Source organism: Rhea pennata, chromosome 8, assembly GCF_028389875.1.
Source record: "Rhea pennata isolate bPtePen1 chromosome 8, bPtePen1.pri, whole genome shotgun sequence".
Classification (NCBI taxonomy): domain Eukaryota; kingdom Metazoa; phylum Chordata; class Aves; order Rheiformes; family Rheidae; genus Rhea; species Rhea pennata.
In genome coordinates, this window is record NC_084670.1 from 22,502,934 (window position 1) to 22,518,062 (window position 15,129).

A 15,129-nucleotide genomic window follows, 5' to 3' on the forward strand; every position below is an offset into this window, starting at 1 on the left:
ATATGTAAGTTTATATTATTAATCCTCTTTCCTTAAAATCCTATAAATAAGCTGTCAGCATACAGATACTATGAATGCGTGATGGGGTTTCTATTATCTTCCTAAACAGTCCTTTCGGAACAAATGCATCACAGATTTGAAAAACTTGCAAAAGCTTTCTTGAAAGCTATGTAAATATATATAAAAAAAGTTCTGAAACTCACCAATGCACCTTTCTCTCCAGACTGACCTTCTTTGCCAGGATGACCCTGATTCAAAAGAAATGTATCTGGTTTGGAAAGCACTCACTTTGGGAAATGATAATTCATTACAAAAATACGCTTATTTTAACACTTGAATTTCATGATATTAAACATCCATTTTTCTGTATAACAACAGTAAAAAAACCAATTTTTGAGGAAAGATTTTCCTTTCAATATTGAGTTATTGGAAAAGCCAGACAATAATTATGTTAATGTGAATGTTTTCAGGAATATTCTCATCATCCCTTCTTTTCAGTTAATGTTTCAGCAGTTAGAGGATTTAAATGTAGGACACTCTTAGACTTGATTTTTAAACAGGCTAGGTGATACAGCATGAAGACATTCCTAAACCACCTTCAAAAGACTATGGTATTTACTGCAGGAACCAATAAAAGAACTGATCTAGTTTTACTTAACATTCTGCACTACTTGCACACATTTACTTTAAAGTGTTACTTGCTTTTAAAACAAAATATGTTTATGTTTTAGTTTTTGTTCAGTATCACTGAAGTTAAAAATATGGTGGCATTCAAAATATAATTATTAACCAACCCATTATTTTTCTTTATTACAAAATTAATATTAAGTGCTGCGAAATTTAATGGCAATTTAATGAAAGTGAATGTGAATAGAAGATTATCATGTACAAGAATCAGTCAGGAATCCTTTTTCTACTTATGTTGATCAGTCTTATTACAAGAGTATAGTAAATTTCTAGCTTTGCCAAGCATGTAGTCCCATATAACATAATACGTAGCCAGTAACTAAAAATGTTCATGTTTTGGTGTCATTGACACACCAAAAATATTTTCAGTCTGTCAGATGTGATATGATTTTGAAGTGCTTGTTAATCTTATATGACAAATGTCTACTGCTTATATTTTATGCTAGCATAGAAAACAGATTAAAATATATGGTTTATTAATTAATGCTGAAAAATAATGATTTTGCTCTAAAGCGTTTGACTTACTAACATCAAATATTTGTTTTTTTTTTAATGGCACATATGTCAGTGGTTTAATTTTAATCTCCTAGAACATGCTTTTTTGCACACAAGATTTTAAATCCCCACCCAGTATTAGAGAACTCTATATTAAATGACTCAAAAAATGCTGCAATTAAAGAGCACATCTGTGTCCCTTAGAGCTCCACTATTTCCAGTATAACATACCACTTTTAACAACGTCTCTCCTTCAAAAAGGAATTACATTTCCTCACATAACATTTCAATGAAATAGTACAGCAGGAATTTTTCTGATCTCCACAAACAATATCCATGAGCTTTTACAGAATCTTAATATGGATATCATGAGACCAGACACAAATCTCACTGAAATCAGGTAGATACTGCTCATTGCCTTCCATTAGTAATTCTATGGTTATAAGCAATCATGTCAATTCAAATAGATTTAGCTGAACCTGTCTCCCTTTCCCTTCCTCTAAATAAACCTACTTGTGCATTAGGGAGATAACATGGAGTAGGGATGTATATCAGGTATGAATTCATACCTGTGCTAGTACTTGGTTATCTCTTAAAGCATTTTTCCCCTCCTCAGATTTAACACATGCTGATTTTTAAAGACTACTGATGTTTGGAAAACAGTATTGTTCTCAGCTTGCAGAAAAGTATAAGGGGAAAGCTCAAACGTTTAGATAAAGATTCAAGACCACTTAATATAGGCTACTATATGTTTTCAGCTGAACTGTCACATGCATTTCTAAAGAGAGATTGTGACAGCCCTAGGTAAAATTCTGTATTTGTAATATATTCATCTGTGCAACAACTCCTCTGCAATCAGTTCTCTGTAGTTCTTATCCTAACAAAACTACTGCTGAAAGTCTTGAGTGCTTCCGTTGACTTAAGAAATACAAATTTAATCTATAGAAGAAAATGGCATGGGAAGGAGAGATGGTCTGAGAAGACACAAGGTGGTATAAAACCATGATGTTTTTATGCAAGAAAACTTGTGTGCATGCATGTCATTAAAAGCCTGAACTGTAAGCTGTGCTGCTCAGGCGGTTACATCCTCTGTTCACACGAGTTCAGTCAGAAGCTGAACTCCTTAGCAATTGCGGGATTCTAAAGTTTGGCTTATGTCTGTCCCAATGTAGACAGTGAAGAGGGATACACAACTTAGGTTAGGAGGCAGAGAAAGAACTAGCCTATTATATTTCCCGAGAAAATAAGTGGTGACCACAGACCTTTTTTTTTTTGTTTGTTTTATTTTGTTTTTTAAACAGCTGATTTGCTCTTCCACACCACTATGATATTTCATAGGCATTTTATATCTTGAATCACATTTTTAAAAGCCCAAAGTCATTCTTAGAAGCTGCTTCAAAATCATAACTCTCAAAGTTTTAATAGTTTAAATGATACAGAGAGTTTACATGGATTTTATAATGCTGTTCCTAACTAGGACTACTGAAGATTTTACTCTCCATTTTCTCTTTGCAACATCAGTATCTAACATTACTTGTTACTTGGTAAGAATACTTGGACATTCAACGGACAAAGTATTTGGTTACTTACAGGAGGCCCATCGGAACCAGGAAGGCCAGGAAGGCCAGGCTTGCCTTGAGGTCCCTAAGTACAATAACAGAGACATATTTTAAGAATGTTATCAGACAAATAGACTTCAGTGAGGATTGTCTGTAAACAGCACTCGGAATAAAAAGAAAACAGCAATACAATAATGCAGGGGGACGGAAGAAGTGGAAGCAGTATGTTCCAAAAGTTTAGATCCCACCTTAGAGTCTTCAGTTCTCAGTTCATTAGCTTTAATATATATGTTTTATTAATTTCAATTAAGTTACTTTGAAAGTTCACCTTTACAATTAAGAAATATGCTCATATCCAACGAAGTTTCAAAGAAGATACTTTGTGTCTGTGTAATTTAAAGCCCCATTCAAAACGATATCCTTAGAAATGTTATTAAAAACAAAAGTGCTGTGAACCTTAGACTCCGAACAGCTCTCTGCAGATTTAATCACAGAAGAAGCAAAAGAAACTGGCGGCACTGATTTTAGAGAGTTGTGAGGATTATGTACATCAAGGAAAATGAGATACCTTGACCACAGATGTATATTACACATATTGACCACAGAAAGTATATTACAGAAATAGTTTTACAATTAAAAAAAAAAAAACAATAAACTAGAAAGAATAATGTGCAAGCTACTGCTTATGGCAATTAACATTAGCTGAATAATGATATATTAACTGAAATATTTCCTTAGTGTCATCATCATTCTATCATAGCATTCAGTAGCTGCAAGAGCAACAAAATCATGAGTAGTTCAGTCCTATTAGATATAAGAAGGTACACAGATAATTCTGTATCACAGCTGAGCCTTAAATGTCACTTTCTAATTAGCCATCTAGGCATATTCTGACTTAAGTATATTGAAGATATTACGGCTGCTATTGTTTTCTATGCCTGAAACATTTCAGAGACATTTTTTTTTTCTGAACATACTGATTTCCCTTGGACTGCCTGTATGTGCAGAGCTTTTATGAGTAGGCTCTGAAGTAGGAGCAGTCTTGGGGTAGTAAGCTGTCACGAAGTATATTGTACATAATGTTGTACTTAAAAGAGAATCTGCTAGCATTATGATACTTCATCTTGAGTTGTAGCATCTAAATTTTTTTTACATCAGATTTTTCTATATAAATGGGCTTAAACAAAGAAAATCTTTTATGTGAATAGATTTGGGAATATACACTGCATGAAGGAAATAAAAGAAAGGGGCTTTCAGTGTCAGGAGAAAAATATTCATATTTATATTTTAAATATTGTTGCTCAACTTCCATTACAGTAGCTTATGTGTAGCACAATAACTACCTTTAAATATTTAGATACATAAGTAAACAGTAAATGTAAGCAGGCTAAAATAGATAGAAATTTTAAGTGTTTCTGAATTCAGCAAGGAAAACTTGAACTGAAAGGGGAAATCCCTCTCTAAATTGGTTTAGGTATAAAATTCTCTTTTAACATTTGGATATTGTTGTTTCACACACTGCAAAGACTGTACGCAAGGAAACTAGCAGGCAGAAGTTTGAGTCAGCAGAACCTGCCAGCTGGCCAATATCTTCTCTTGTTCCTTAGGCCTATTCCTGTCCTACCTATGTTCTATCAGAGACAGTATCCTAAGAAACTCAGAAATTATTATGGAATTTCTAAGTGTACATGCAACATATCCAGGATGCTTCTCAGTTATGTAGTGTGTGCATTAACCAGCAGGAAAAATGAGAGATCTTAGACTTACTTTTCCATAGGGATGCCTCTAGCACCTAGGATGGAGAACAAGCCCTTTCATCATTGAAGATTAGGCTGCCTGAGCCATTTTGCCCTGAAGCATATAATGCTTTAGACAAAAGTATTAAATCTGTTGAAACAGTTTCTCTTCACATGACTAGTGGTGGTGCCTCACAATCACTGTATTTGGTAGTGCTCTAGCTAGTGGTTAGTGGGATGGAGGGGTTACTCCATGCCTGGGGAAGCGTTGTAGCAAACAGGTCCTGCTCACTGAGAATTCTGCCCCACTGTGCAGTGATCCAGCTCCATCCCATCACAGCCACAGGGCATGGTATTACTGTCAGAACATTTTAAATTCATTTTCTATATTTGAAATGTGATATACTTTGAACTAAATCAGCTACTCTAAAAAAAAATCTATATCTACATATGTGTAGATGCTCTCTAGCCTACAGAAATGGGTCATACTAGAAGTTAGCTGAGAATAGAAGGGGTTTGGTTGGATATGAAGTTTTTGTATTTAGAAGATAGGACCGTAAATCAAAGGTTGCTTTTTTAATGCTATAAAATGTAAAACTCATTTCTATCATACGTTTATTTAAGAAAGTCTTTAAATTTTGCCTGGAATACTTACTGCTTCTGTTTATAAAATATAACTTTTGTCTTTTAGTGTATTTCTTAGCAGTCTTTCTAACCTCACAGAACATGGATATATACTTTAACATAGAAAATACTTTAATCCATGTTAATATTAAATACAAAAGCAAGGAAGAGCGCTTAAGTGAGAACAATCACAAAACAATGTCATGGTTATTTAGGTAGGTAGAAAAACAGCAAACTGAGACTGAAACAGGAAACTAACTGAAACCTTTTTAGTATTCTAATCTTATTTAAATCAGCTAGTAAGCCCACTTCAGCTGCAAAAAAAAAAAAACAACAAGGAAAGAAAAAGGAACCCTCCTAACATTCTAAGAGCTAAGCATATAAAAGACAGACATCGGGGATAAACCAAGAATACAGTAATACAGTAAGACTAAACCCAGCAAGATGCTATTGTACAATAAGCAAGCACAAGGCCAGTTCCCAACTCTTGCAATCTTTAGCCAATACAAAGGAGCTATATTTTTCCATACGATGCTAAGAGGAGGCTTCAAGAATTACATGATGAACATGCACATGCACAACACAGGGTGGGGAAGAATTCTCCTACTGTACAAAATTTAACTATTATTGAGCATTTCAGGAACTTAAAAAGAAAAGATGGCCACACCATATGAAAGATACAAACAAAAATCAAGACGCTTACAGAACTACAGCTCTCAGAAAAGTAAGGTATGCATTTGTGAAAGACTGGAATGCTTATATTGTGGATGTAGCCCATCTTCTTAGAATAATACTTCTTAGGCATAGAGGCAGGTAGAAAGCATGTATGTTCTTTCCTAAAATCCCCTTCAATTTCTCCTAAATATATTAACCAGTGAAGGGGAAAGAAATAAAGGAAGAATCAATGATGAGGGAATTCAGCAAAAAGGGGAAGGAAGAGTAAAATTAGTTTCAAATTCAATAGTGACATTTTGGGGATTTACAGAAGTTTCACAAGACTCACAAGGACATGTACAAATAGATTAGAACAAAAAACTACAGTTATTGCAAGTACATTGCAGAGCTGTATCAAAATATAATCCTTACAAAATAAGAATGGAATCAAGCTTTTTTTAAAAAATAAAGATAATAGAGAATACATAACTGTTACAAAAAGGATGTAATAAAGTAATTTTCACAATTTGCTACGAAATTAATTTATATTCAAGTATGCACTGTATAATACCATGGATTGGATTCCGAAGCTAGTAATAGAAAAATTAATCCAGATCAAAGTGAGGAAATTATGCTCATAAAAAAGTAAAAAGGAGAGGAAAGGCAAGCCTCTACTGATCATTCTTTTAATTCATGGTTTCTAAGATCTTAGGGTACTATTTTCTCAAACATAGCAGAGCCCTCAAGCACATAAGCAAGGTTATTGTGTAGAACCGACTGTGAAATACTAGAATAATGCTGTAACTTACTTTTTCACCAGGAGGTCCAATAGGACCTTGTGGACCAGGAAGCCCCTATTAAAAAGAAACCAGTGTGAGAAACCAGGGAGAACAATATACATACATTCACCCAAGTAGAGGTCCCTCATTAATCTGTTTAAACACACTTGCAAAAATAAGTGGCTTTTTTCCCCGTTACCAGTTAGATCAGGAGTTTTGTGTGAACTTTTTGCACAAGCCACTATTCTGGCAGTAGCTCTGTAACAAGATCCTATTCAGAACCCTCCTCCAGGTGTGGCCGTTCCCTGCTGCATTCCAGGAACACTGAATGAGTCATTTTTCTCCTGAATGAAAAATCCCTCTGAAAGCTTACTTAAAAGCTTTGCTCCCACCGCATAAGGCACATTCATAGCATTATTTATAAAATTCTTCAAGCTTTATCAGTTTTGCACATGAAAAGCTAACTTTGTACTAATTTATATTCATTAAACATTTGCTGCCTGTTAGATCATATTTTTTGAGAATTATTTTACACTTACTTGTGGGCCTGGGATTCCTTGTTGACCAGGAGGTCCTGGTTCCCCTTGAGGGCCCTACCATGCAAAAAACACCAAGGCATTAGGTGTGCATTTCTACATTACAAATATTCATTGTCAGAACTAAAAGGAAAACAAACTCATCTTTGTTACCCCTCTTTAAAGCCTACAATCAACTTTCTCTCCAGTGTGATTTTTTTCATGCTAATGAATATCATGGCCTTTTCATTAATAGAGAGTAATGAATTCAGCCCACACATAGGCCCTGAGCACTGGAGTCCATGGGCTAAATGTACTTGAAAGAAAGCATGTTTAGCCTGTTGGGCTGAAAACTAAGTAATAGAAGACTTCTCTTTTCAAGATAAGATCATGAGGCATCTGAATCTTTTGATAGAACACTTTAATTAAATGGAAGGAATGGGACAGTGGAAAGGATAAGAGAATGCTTTTCTAATTTCGAGCTTACTTACCATGTTTCCTTTTGGGCCTGAGGGACCATCAACACCTGCAATGCCCTATGACAAAGAATATAAACACAAGCAACATTCAATGGACTTCCTTTTTTCTTCTAGAAATTGCAAATAAAATGCTTCATGTTTTATACATACGTACAGGTTGTCCAGGGGGACCAGGTGTACCTCTGGGGCCCAGTAATCCCCGTGGACCCTGTAGAGAAGAAATACTTATTGAAACCTGTAAGAATTTCTCTGAACAAGGAGAGGCCCAGGGCAAGGACTAGGCCAAGGAATGTCACAAGGAGAAGAAGGGATGAGGGGAAAGCAGTAAGGGGTGTAGGGGAGGGTGCAGGGGATAGGCAGATGGATGGTGAGACAGACAGACAGAGAGACAGGAAAAAATTCACTGATAATAGACTCTTCTGAAGTCTGCCATATGTCTGACCAGAATTTTAGTGGAAGTGCAAGCTTTGTTTTAGTCAGCCATGTGGTCACTTCAGAGAAAGGTAGAAGGTGATAACAGTTTCTGTTTGCTTGTACAGAACATTGGCACAGCATCTTCCACTGAATCTTCATCTGTATTTTGTCCTGAAGGTCTGACCTGAATAGTAGCAAACGTGTATATGCCAGTCTTTTCTGAAAACAAGATGTTCGGTCCTCCTGTGTATTACTATACTAGGTGTGAAATAATATTTTTCTATGTAGTAAAGATACAATTAATATTTAAAATTTACTAATAGTTTTATTTTAATAAATGCAAAGTATTCTGCAAGCCAAAATCAAGAGTCATTCCTCTTACTGCTACAAAAATTCCACATAAGATCTATGGCTATGCTCTTGAATAAGATAAGCAAAATTTGCCCTATAACATAATCTCTGAATTTACACTATGTAAATGAATATTAATTTGCATCATTTGTGTCCTCATTTGCGACACACTTGCTAAAGTACGCAGGACTCCAGTCCCCTCACGTATGATATAGATAAAATCACTAATACTCTGACTCTGCAGCATCTTCTTCCTACTTTGTGACTAGGTAGCAGTGTACCAAACATTTAGGGTAAAATTCCTCTTTCTGAGGCATGATTTCTTGTCTGCAATGCAGAGTTCTGCTCTGCAGTGGCAGCACCTACAGAATTCCAACTGACAGAAGTGGAACTTCTGTATGTGGAACAAGTATAAAAATATGCAGTGAAGTACAGTAGTGGGAGAAAAAGAGGTAAAAAACAGGTCTTGTTTTCTAATAAATGCTTATAAAACATTTTCAAGGCAACAAATGTTTGCCAATATTCTCATGCATCAAGATGAATTAACTACAATGACTGATTTTACACCAGGTCAAAAGGAAAAGAAATATCCTTTATGATTGTGAAAGTTGTGTTCACTTGACTGATATATCCCTGAGTTAATTCTTATCTTGTTAGTAGTGTTTCACCCTTAACAAAACTGTTCATTTGTTTGCTTTTCAGCAATCAGTATTCTCCTTGCACATGCTAATTTTTATATCTGGAATCCAGGACAGCTCAACAGAAAGAAAAACAAATCTGAAAGTAATTTTTGTTTAAAACAGGGTACAAGCTAGAAACAGAAGAGAAAGAAAGCACTGCTTACAGCTTCACCTGGGAGACCTCTCGGTCCAACTTCTCCATCTTCTCCCTGTTTTTGCAGAAAGGGAACAGGAGTTTTAGGAAAAAGAGCACATGTTGTGACTAAATTCTGAATATGTGAAAACTTGCTGTAGATTTTACTGGGTATGTGAAATAAACAGCAACTTACTCTTAATCCATCTTCACCAGGTAAGCCAGGAGGTCCCTGTGGGCCACGGTCTCCCTGTAGGACAAGAGAAGTCATTAAAATAACATGACTGTTGCTGGAAACAATAAGGGATGGGAAAGTGGAACGAAAATAAATGTGTTAGCTGCAGTCTGATGCGTCAAAATATGTCTTGTCATAATAAGACAAATCTGTAGGTTATAGTACTCAGCAAAGTCTTTTATTGCATTAGCATAAAAAACAAATTAACATTTCTGAAAAAATGAACTGTTTGTGTTTGTAGGATTTGACTCTAACTATTTTGGCCCCAGAACATACAGACTACTGTTACAAGAAGTAGCGTTAATGTCTACCTACATTTTACCATGTCTCATCAGCAGTCCCTTCTCCCAACACAAAGTATTACTGGCAGTAAAATAAAGAACGGGCACATGGATAAGAGATTAATAAACCAATTGCTGGGCCCTGGAATATACATAGTGAAGCGCAATGGCCACCCTTCAGAATGACCTGCTCTGGCCCCAGTTCACAGAGAGCCTTGAGACTGATTTGTCTGAGGGTTTGGAAGAGAGCCAGACTTCCATACTTCCCCTCTGAGGCTGGGGCTTTTCAAGTCTATATATGGAGAGCCTCAGCAGACTCTGGACTGTACTTTTAGTATTTATTTTTCTTTCCTTGTTTTTAAGGAGAACTAGTGTGCTGCATAGCTCAAACACCGACTGACCTCTTTTTTGGGCAGCGGGTTTTTAGGCTGTGACTTCCTTCTGGCATTGGACAACAACCAAGTATTCATGCTGCTTTCCTTAATTTTATCAATGCCTCCAAGAAGCTTGACTATTGCTATGGATCCTAGCAAAGATATACGGCATCACACTTGAGCAGCTCCACTCTTTCAAACTTTTTTAGGGGATTTCAGGTAACTGCTCACTTATGCCAGAGCTCTCTCATAGTAGGAATATCAGGATTTCTTTCCACTGTCCTTTCTGTCCTCTATGAGCTGAGGTCATCATGACAGAGAATGACTTTCTACAAATTGCACTTTTATAGTAGTAATATTAATTACTGCAACAGTCTCTATATTTTACTATACTTTGAAGCTATACAACATGATCTGCTGATTCAGCATGTGGCTTTCTACATGCTAAATGATACTCCAGAAAGATGAGACATGACACATACAATCTGTCTTCTGCCTTCCAATTAATATCCAGATGAAAATTACAATATAGGCTTAAATTGTCTAATATTGAAATAGTTCATCCTGTAAGTGGCTACCCTTCCTTGCAATATGACATTTAGAGCCAGATTAGGAGCTTGAGTTCAGTGTCCTGGTATTGTCATGCAATCAGAATATAACTTCTTATCATTATTAGTACCTTCAGTTCTTCAGATCTTCAATTCTTTCTTTAAAATGCCTGATTTTATTTTTTTCTAACATCCTTTTCTTCTAGTAGATAGTGCCTGGTTGTTTTACACTTGAGAAGGTATACATTTCAACTAAATCTACGCAAAAAAAGTTCATACTTATAAATATTAAGTTTTAGAGAACTTTTAAGCCTTGTAGTCTGATCTCCCCTACACTGTGGGCCAGAGAATCTTATTTGGTTACTGGCATCTAACAACTCGTGTTTTACAAAAGCCTGTCTTCAGAGAGGCATCCAATTTGCAACTCACAACTAAGATATGACTAATCCTAAAAAAAAAATCCTAAAAATCCACTCTCAGATTATAGATTTTCAACATCAATTCTCTTAGAGGTAAAAGGTAACTACAACAGAAAATAACATTTCTTTTACTTTCCTTCCTGTGCTCTTTATTGCAAGCCATAGAGAACTAAATATTTGCATTATATGCTGTTGGTATATTATAAATCTGAAGAGCCTCAGCTATCTGATCTAGCTTTGAATTGAGCTGTCTCCAGATAGATCATAAATTGTATGTTTGTAAAAGACTCCTATTGGAACACAAGAGTGCAGTGATTCTTAAATAGCGGGATGGGAAAGCTGATGAAAAGAGGGCATGATTTTTCATTACTATTTTGCAAATTTCAACCAAAACTTATTCTTTTGTTTCTGGGTTTTTTGTTTTATTTTTGTTTTTTGATTTGTTCAGGAAATATGAACCCAAGTAAATATTTGCAAGAAAAAATAATAACAAAATTGATTTAATTATGTCATGGAAGGTTCCATGTACTGACAATTCAGCTATTCAGGGTTCGAAACCAGAGATATATCCCCTTGCTCTGAACCAATTTCTGCTCAGCCTTCAGAGATAAGCAGTGACAAGAGCTTAATGTTTAGCACCCTCTGCTGGTCACCTGCTAATCAAACCAGATTTCATTCTGCGAAAAGCTGATTGCTTTACATTCTTCAAGGAAGAGAGAAGGATGAAAGACAATCAAGAGGTTTGTGAATGGCACTAAAATTTATTTTTCCATTGCAAACAGAACTCAGAAGAGTAGCCTGAGATGTTATTACAAAGATCTACATTACTGGCCAGCAGCTAAAACTGGTGAGAGTTCCTGGGAAGTACAGCAATTTATGCTAACCTGTTGAAGGGTGAAAGCTATAATCCTTCCATGCTCATCAAGCTCTAGTGCAGCTAGGAATGGTTTTGTTGACATTTCCATTCACTGTTTCTTTTATGGTGCAGTGCACTTACCAGGACAACAGTTAAGGAGTTACATTCCATAAAGCTTGTTGTTACTAGCACCTACATTGGGTGTATAATTTAAAACAGAAATCCTCTGCCATGATTATTTCTAGACTTTAAAGAGAAAGATGCAGCCTGATTTTATAGATTGTTATGATGTAAATGAAAGTTATTTTAAATGTTATTCCAAGTTTTCTTAGCTTATCTGATCTGACTCTGATCTGTCTTTAATCAAAAGTCATTGGAATGAGCCACACTAAACAATTCACTTTACATTTCAAATACCCACATGCATTCACTGAGTAAGCTTTTGGGTAGAGTTAAAATTTGACATGCTCTTGATATAGAAACTTTATGCTAATTTACTGTATTACTCTTTCCTTTAATGATGAATTTAAATCCAATAGGCAAATTCCTTAACTAAGAAAAATTAGAGCAATGCCAAGTAGAAGGCATGATGTGAATTCTGCATATGCTTTTAAATCAGTAATACAAATGTGAATTGTTTTCTTCTGATTAATATTACTAAAGTGTTTTATAGGGCACACATTATTTGACAGTATAGATATTATTCTGTAGTGTGAAACGCTGAAATTTTCTCTGAACTTTCTCTATAGCCCTTAGTGTTATTTTTATGAATTGTATACTAATTGTATATTATTTACATGACAGCATCATTATGCTGTTGTATAAAAACATGCATGTTTATCTTACCCTGTTACCTTTGTCACCAGGGAGGCCAGGAAGACCATCAAATCCTCTGTCACCCTAGGAAAGAAAAATCATAGCCTTAGTATATTTTTTATTACTCAGACTAAATTGTGTCTTTTCTCTAGAAGCCAATTTCTACTCACGGTTATATGCACACTTTTCTTACTGAATGAAACACATGAATCAAAAACGTAAATCAAACTTAGAAAATTTACTTCTACGTATCAGAGCAAGAGAAGATGCCATACATCAGCCTTTACACTGCACTGTAATTATGCTATTTATAAAAATGAAAACTACAGACGAAAGGTTGGTTCTAGTCACAGTTCGTAGTTGCAAAATTGACTTCACTGTTGCTACTACTCTGTAATTAGAAGATGTCTCAGAGGGACAGGAATTGTGCCCAAAGAATCAAGCTATTTCAAGGTCAGACTACTAGCCATTACCATTAATTAGCATATTTTAAATGGATGATTCATTCTCAGCTCTTGCTGCTGACCCAGCTATCTATAACCTCAATATCTCCACTTGAGAGCAGAACTGTGGGTTGGCGTGGCAGAAGCTGTGGTGCCTGTTTAAAATCTATCTAGCCCATTCCAAGACTGAAATAAAACCTCAGGTCTCATTATTATTTACCTTTGCACCAGGTTCTCCTGGCATCCCTCTGGCACCATCAGCACCAGGGCGTCCCTGCAAAAACCCAAAGGGTCAAGCATTTGAAAATGAAATGTAATGGGTTAATATTCAAATATATTTAAATAGCAATTATTTACCCAGTGCAGGCTTGATCCATTTGCTACCTACCCTTTTGCCAGCTTTCCCACTTGGACCAGGGGCACCTTGAATACCGCGAGGACCCTGAATTTAAATAGTATATTTCTTAGAATCATATTAATGTCAGAAAAAAAGCTAGTCTCATCTCAAGGACATTATACAATTTATTTATTTATTTTACACAAAGCTACATTTTTTTTCGAGGAGATGCATTCTGGATTCCTAATTCCCATTAGTTTTGATAGAACTTAAGCATTCAAATTGGCCTTAGCATTGCTAATTTTAACATTAGTTTTCCTGAGATGACACTATGCATGGCCTAATTGGTCTTTTTTACATAAAAGCTTGTTACATTCTTTTGATGGCTTTGAAGATCTTAGCCTTGTGTTTTGAAAACCCTTGTTCCAGTCACGTGAAAATTAATTTAGTCACAGAATAATTATTCGATGAAATCTGAAGAGTACTTATTTCAGATCCCTAACTGACACACAAACACGACTTGTGCTAGTAAATAGCTCATATGGTGTCTTAGCAGTTGAAACTGCTAAAGCTCAGCAGTTTTAACCATAGAGAGACCGAACTACAGACTGCAAACTTAATTCCACTTTTCAGACATGGTACTCTCACTGAAGATGTGGTGGAAGTATGCTTCCATGGAAGCATTCTCAACCCCCATCCAAATGCATCTTCTTCAGGTGGATGTAGCAGTGTAGCATCCAATATAATAGGGCACGAACAGAAACAATACTAAGAATGCAGGTAAGCAAACAGGAAGATTGACAGCTGTTCATAGTGCTTTTAATTTGTTTTCCTTTAATTTTATGCCAATAAACAGGTGGACTTTTAAGACAGGCACTTAATAATGTATTAAATCCGCAGTATGACTTGAGATCTGGCAAAATCATTATTCCAGAGACTCTTACTATGTTTTCTTTAAGAAACCCACATTAACTTCTAGATTTAAGCTGAAAGATGTTTTTCAGTGCTCTTTGAGATCACTGCACAAAAGCTGATGTAACTGCAAGCTGTAAAGAAATGTTCCTAAAGACTACTTCTTGGCATGTCAAGTCTTTCTTAAAAATTTGCTATTTAATTACTAACTAAATTCAATCTCTCTCACCTTTTGAGATCTGATAAGATCAGAGCCCAAGGTCATATGATTGCAGACTGACTCACGGCAGTTATAAGCATGTATGATTTTGAATGGAGAAAAGAACCCGACTGACAATATTAAAACAGGTTTTCAAGTGATGACACTCCACATGTGATAAATGCTTTGTTATGTAAAGGCAGACTTACTTTCACATTTCAAAATGAACAGTCTAGCTATATCATTTAAATAGGATTGTATGCATAAAAGCTCTTTTTCTTCAATTGCATGCAGGAAGCACATAATTTATTTCTATTAAATGATATGAATGTATTTGCTTATACTGAAAAGCATATAAAGGTAAGCAAGGTCAAACATAACAGGCAATTTTATTGTACCTGGGGACCTGGCTCACCACTTTCACCTTTGGCACCTGCTGCTCCAGGCCCACCCTTGATGCAAAAAGAGAAACATTCTGTTAGTTTAAAAGTACAATACAACTTTAATTTAGTAAGGTGTTTGCTATTTCTACACATTAAATGCAGGGAGAAAAAACAAACAATCCAATGTTTGTTAGGTGGTGCGAAATCATCATTTGAGTCT

General features: G+C 35.6%; 1 protein-coding gene across 1 annotated transcript in view; it reads right to left on the bottom strand.

The window, feature by feature from the left end:
• COL11A1 (collagen type XI alpha 1 chain) overlaps window positions 1-15,129 on the bottom strand; it is a 163,070-nt gene that overhangs the window by 83,185 nt on the left and 64,756 nt on the right. Inside the window, exons 15-26 of the mRNA XM_062581998.1 lie at window positions 14,925-14,978; window positions 13,467-13,520; window positions 13,299-13,352; window positions 12,666-12,719; window positions 9,303-9,356; window positions 9,138-9,182; window positions 7,683-7,736; window positions 7,541-7,585; window positions 7,074-7,127; window positions 6,565-6,609; window positions 2,773-2,826; window positions 204-248 (exon numbers count right to left, since the gene is read on the bottom strand). Of these exons, the coding sequence (XP_062437982.1) occupies window positions 204-248; window positions 2,773-2,826; window positions 6,565-6,609; window positions 7,074-7,127; window positions 7,541-7,585; window positions 7,683-7,736; window positions 9,138-9,182; window positions 9,303-9,356; window positions 12,666-12,719; window positions 13,299-13,352; window positions 13,467-13,520; window positions 14,925-14,978 (612 nt within the window). The remainder of the gene's footprint in view (window positions 1-203; window positions 249-2,772; window positions 2,827-6,564; window positions 6,610-7,073; window positions 7,128-7,540; window positions 7,586-7,682; window positions 7,737-9,137; window positions 9,183-9,302; window positions 9,357-12,665; window positions 12,720-13,298; window positions 13,353-13,466; window positions 13,521-14,924; window positions 14,979-15,129) is intronic.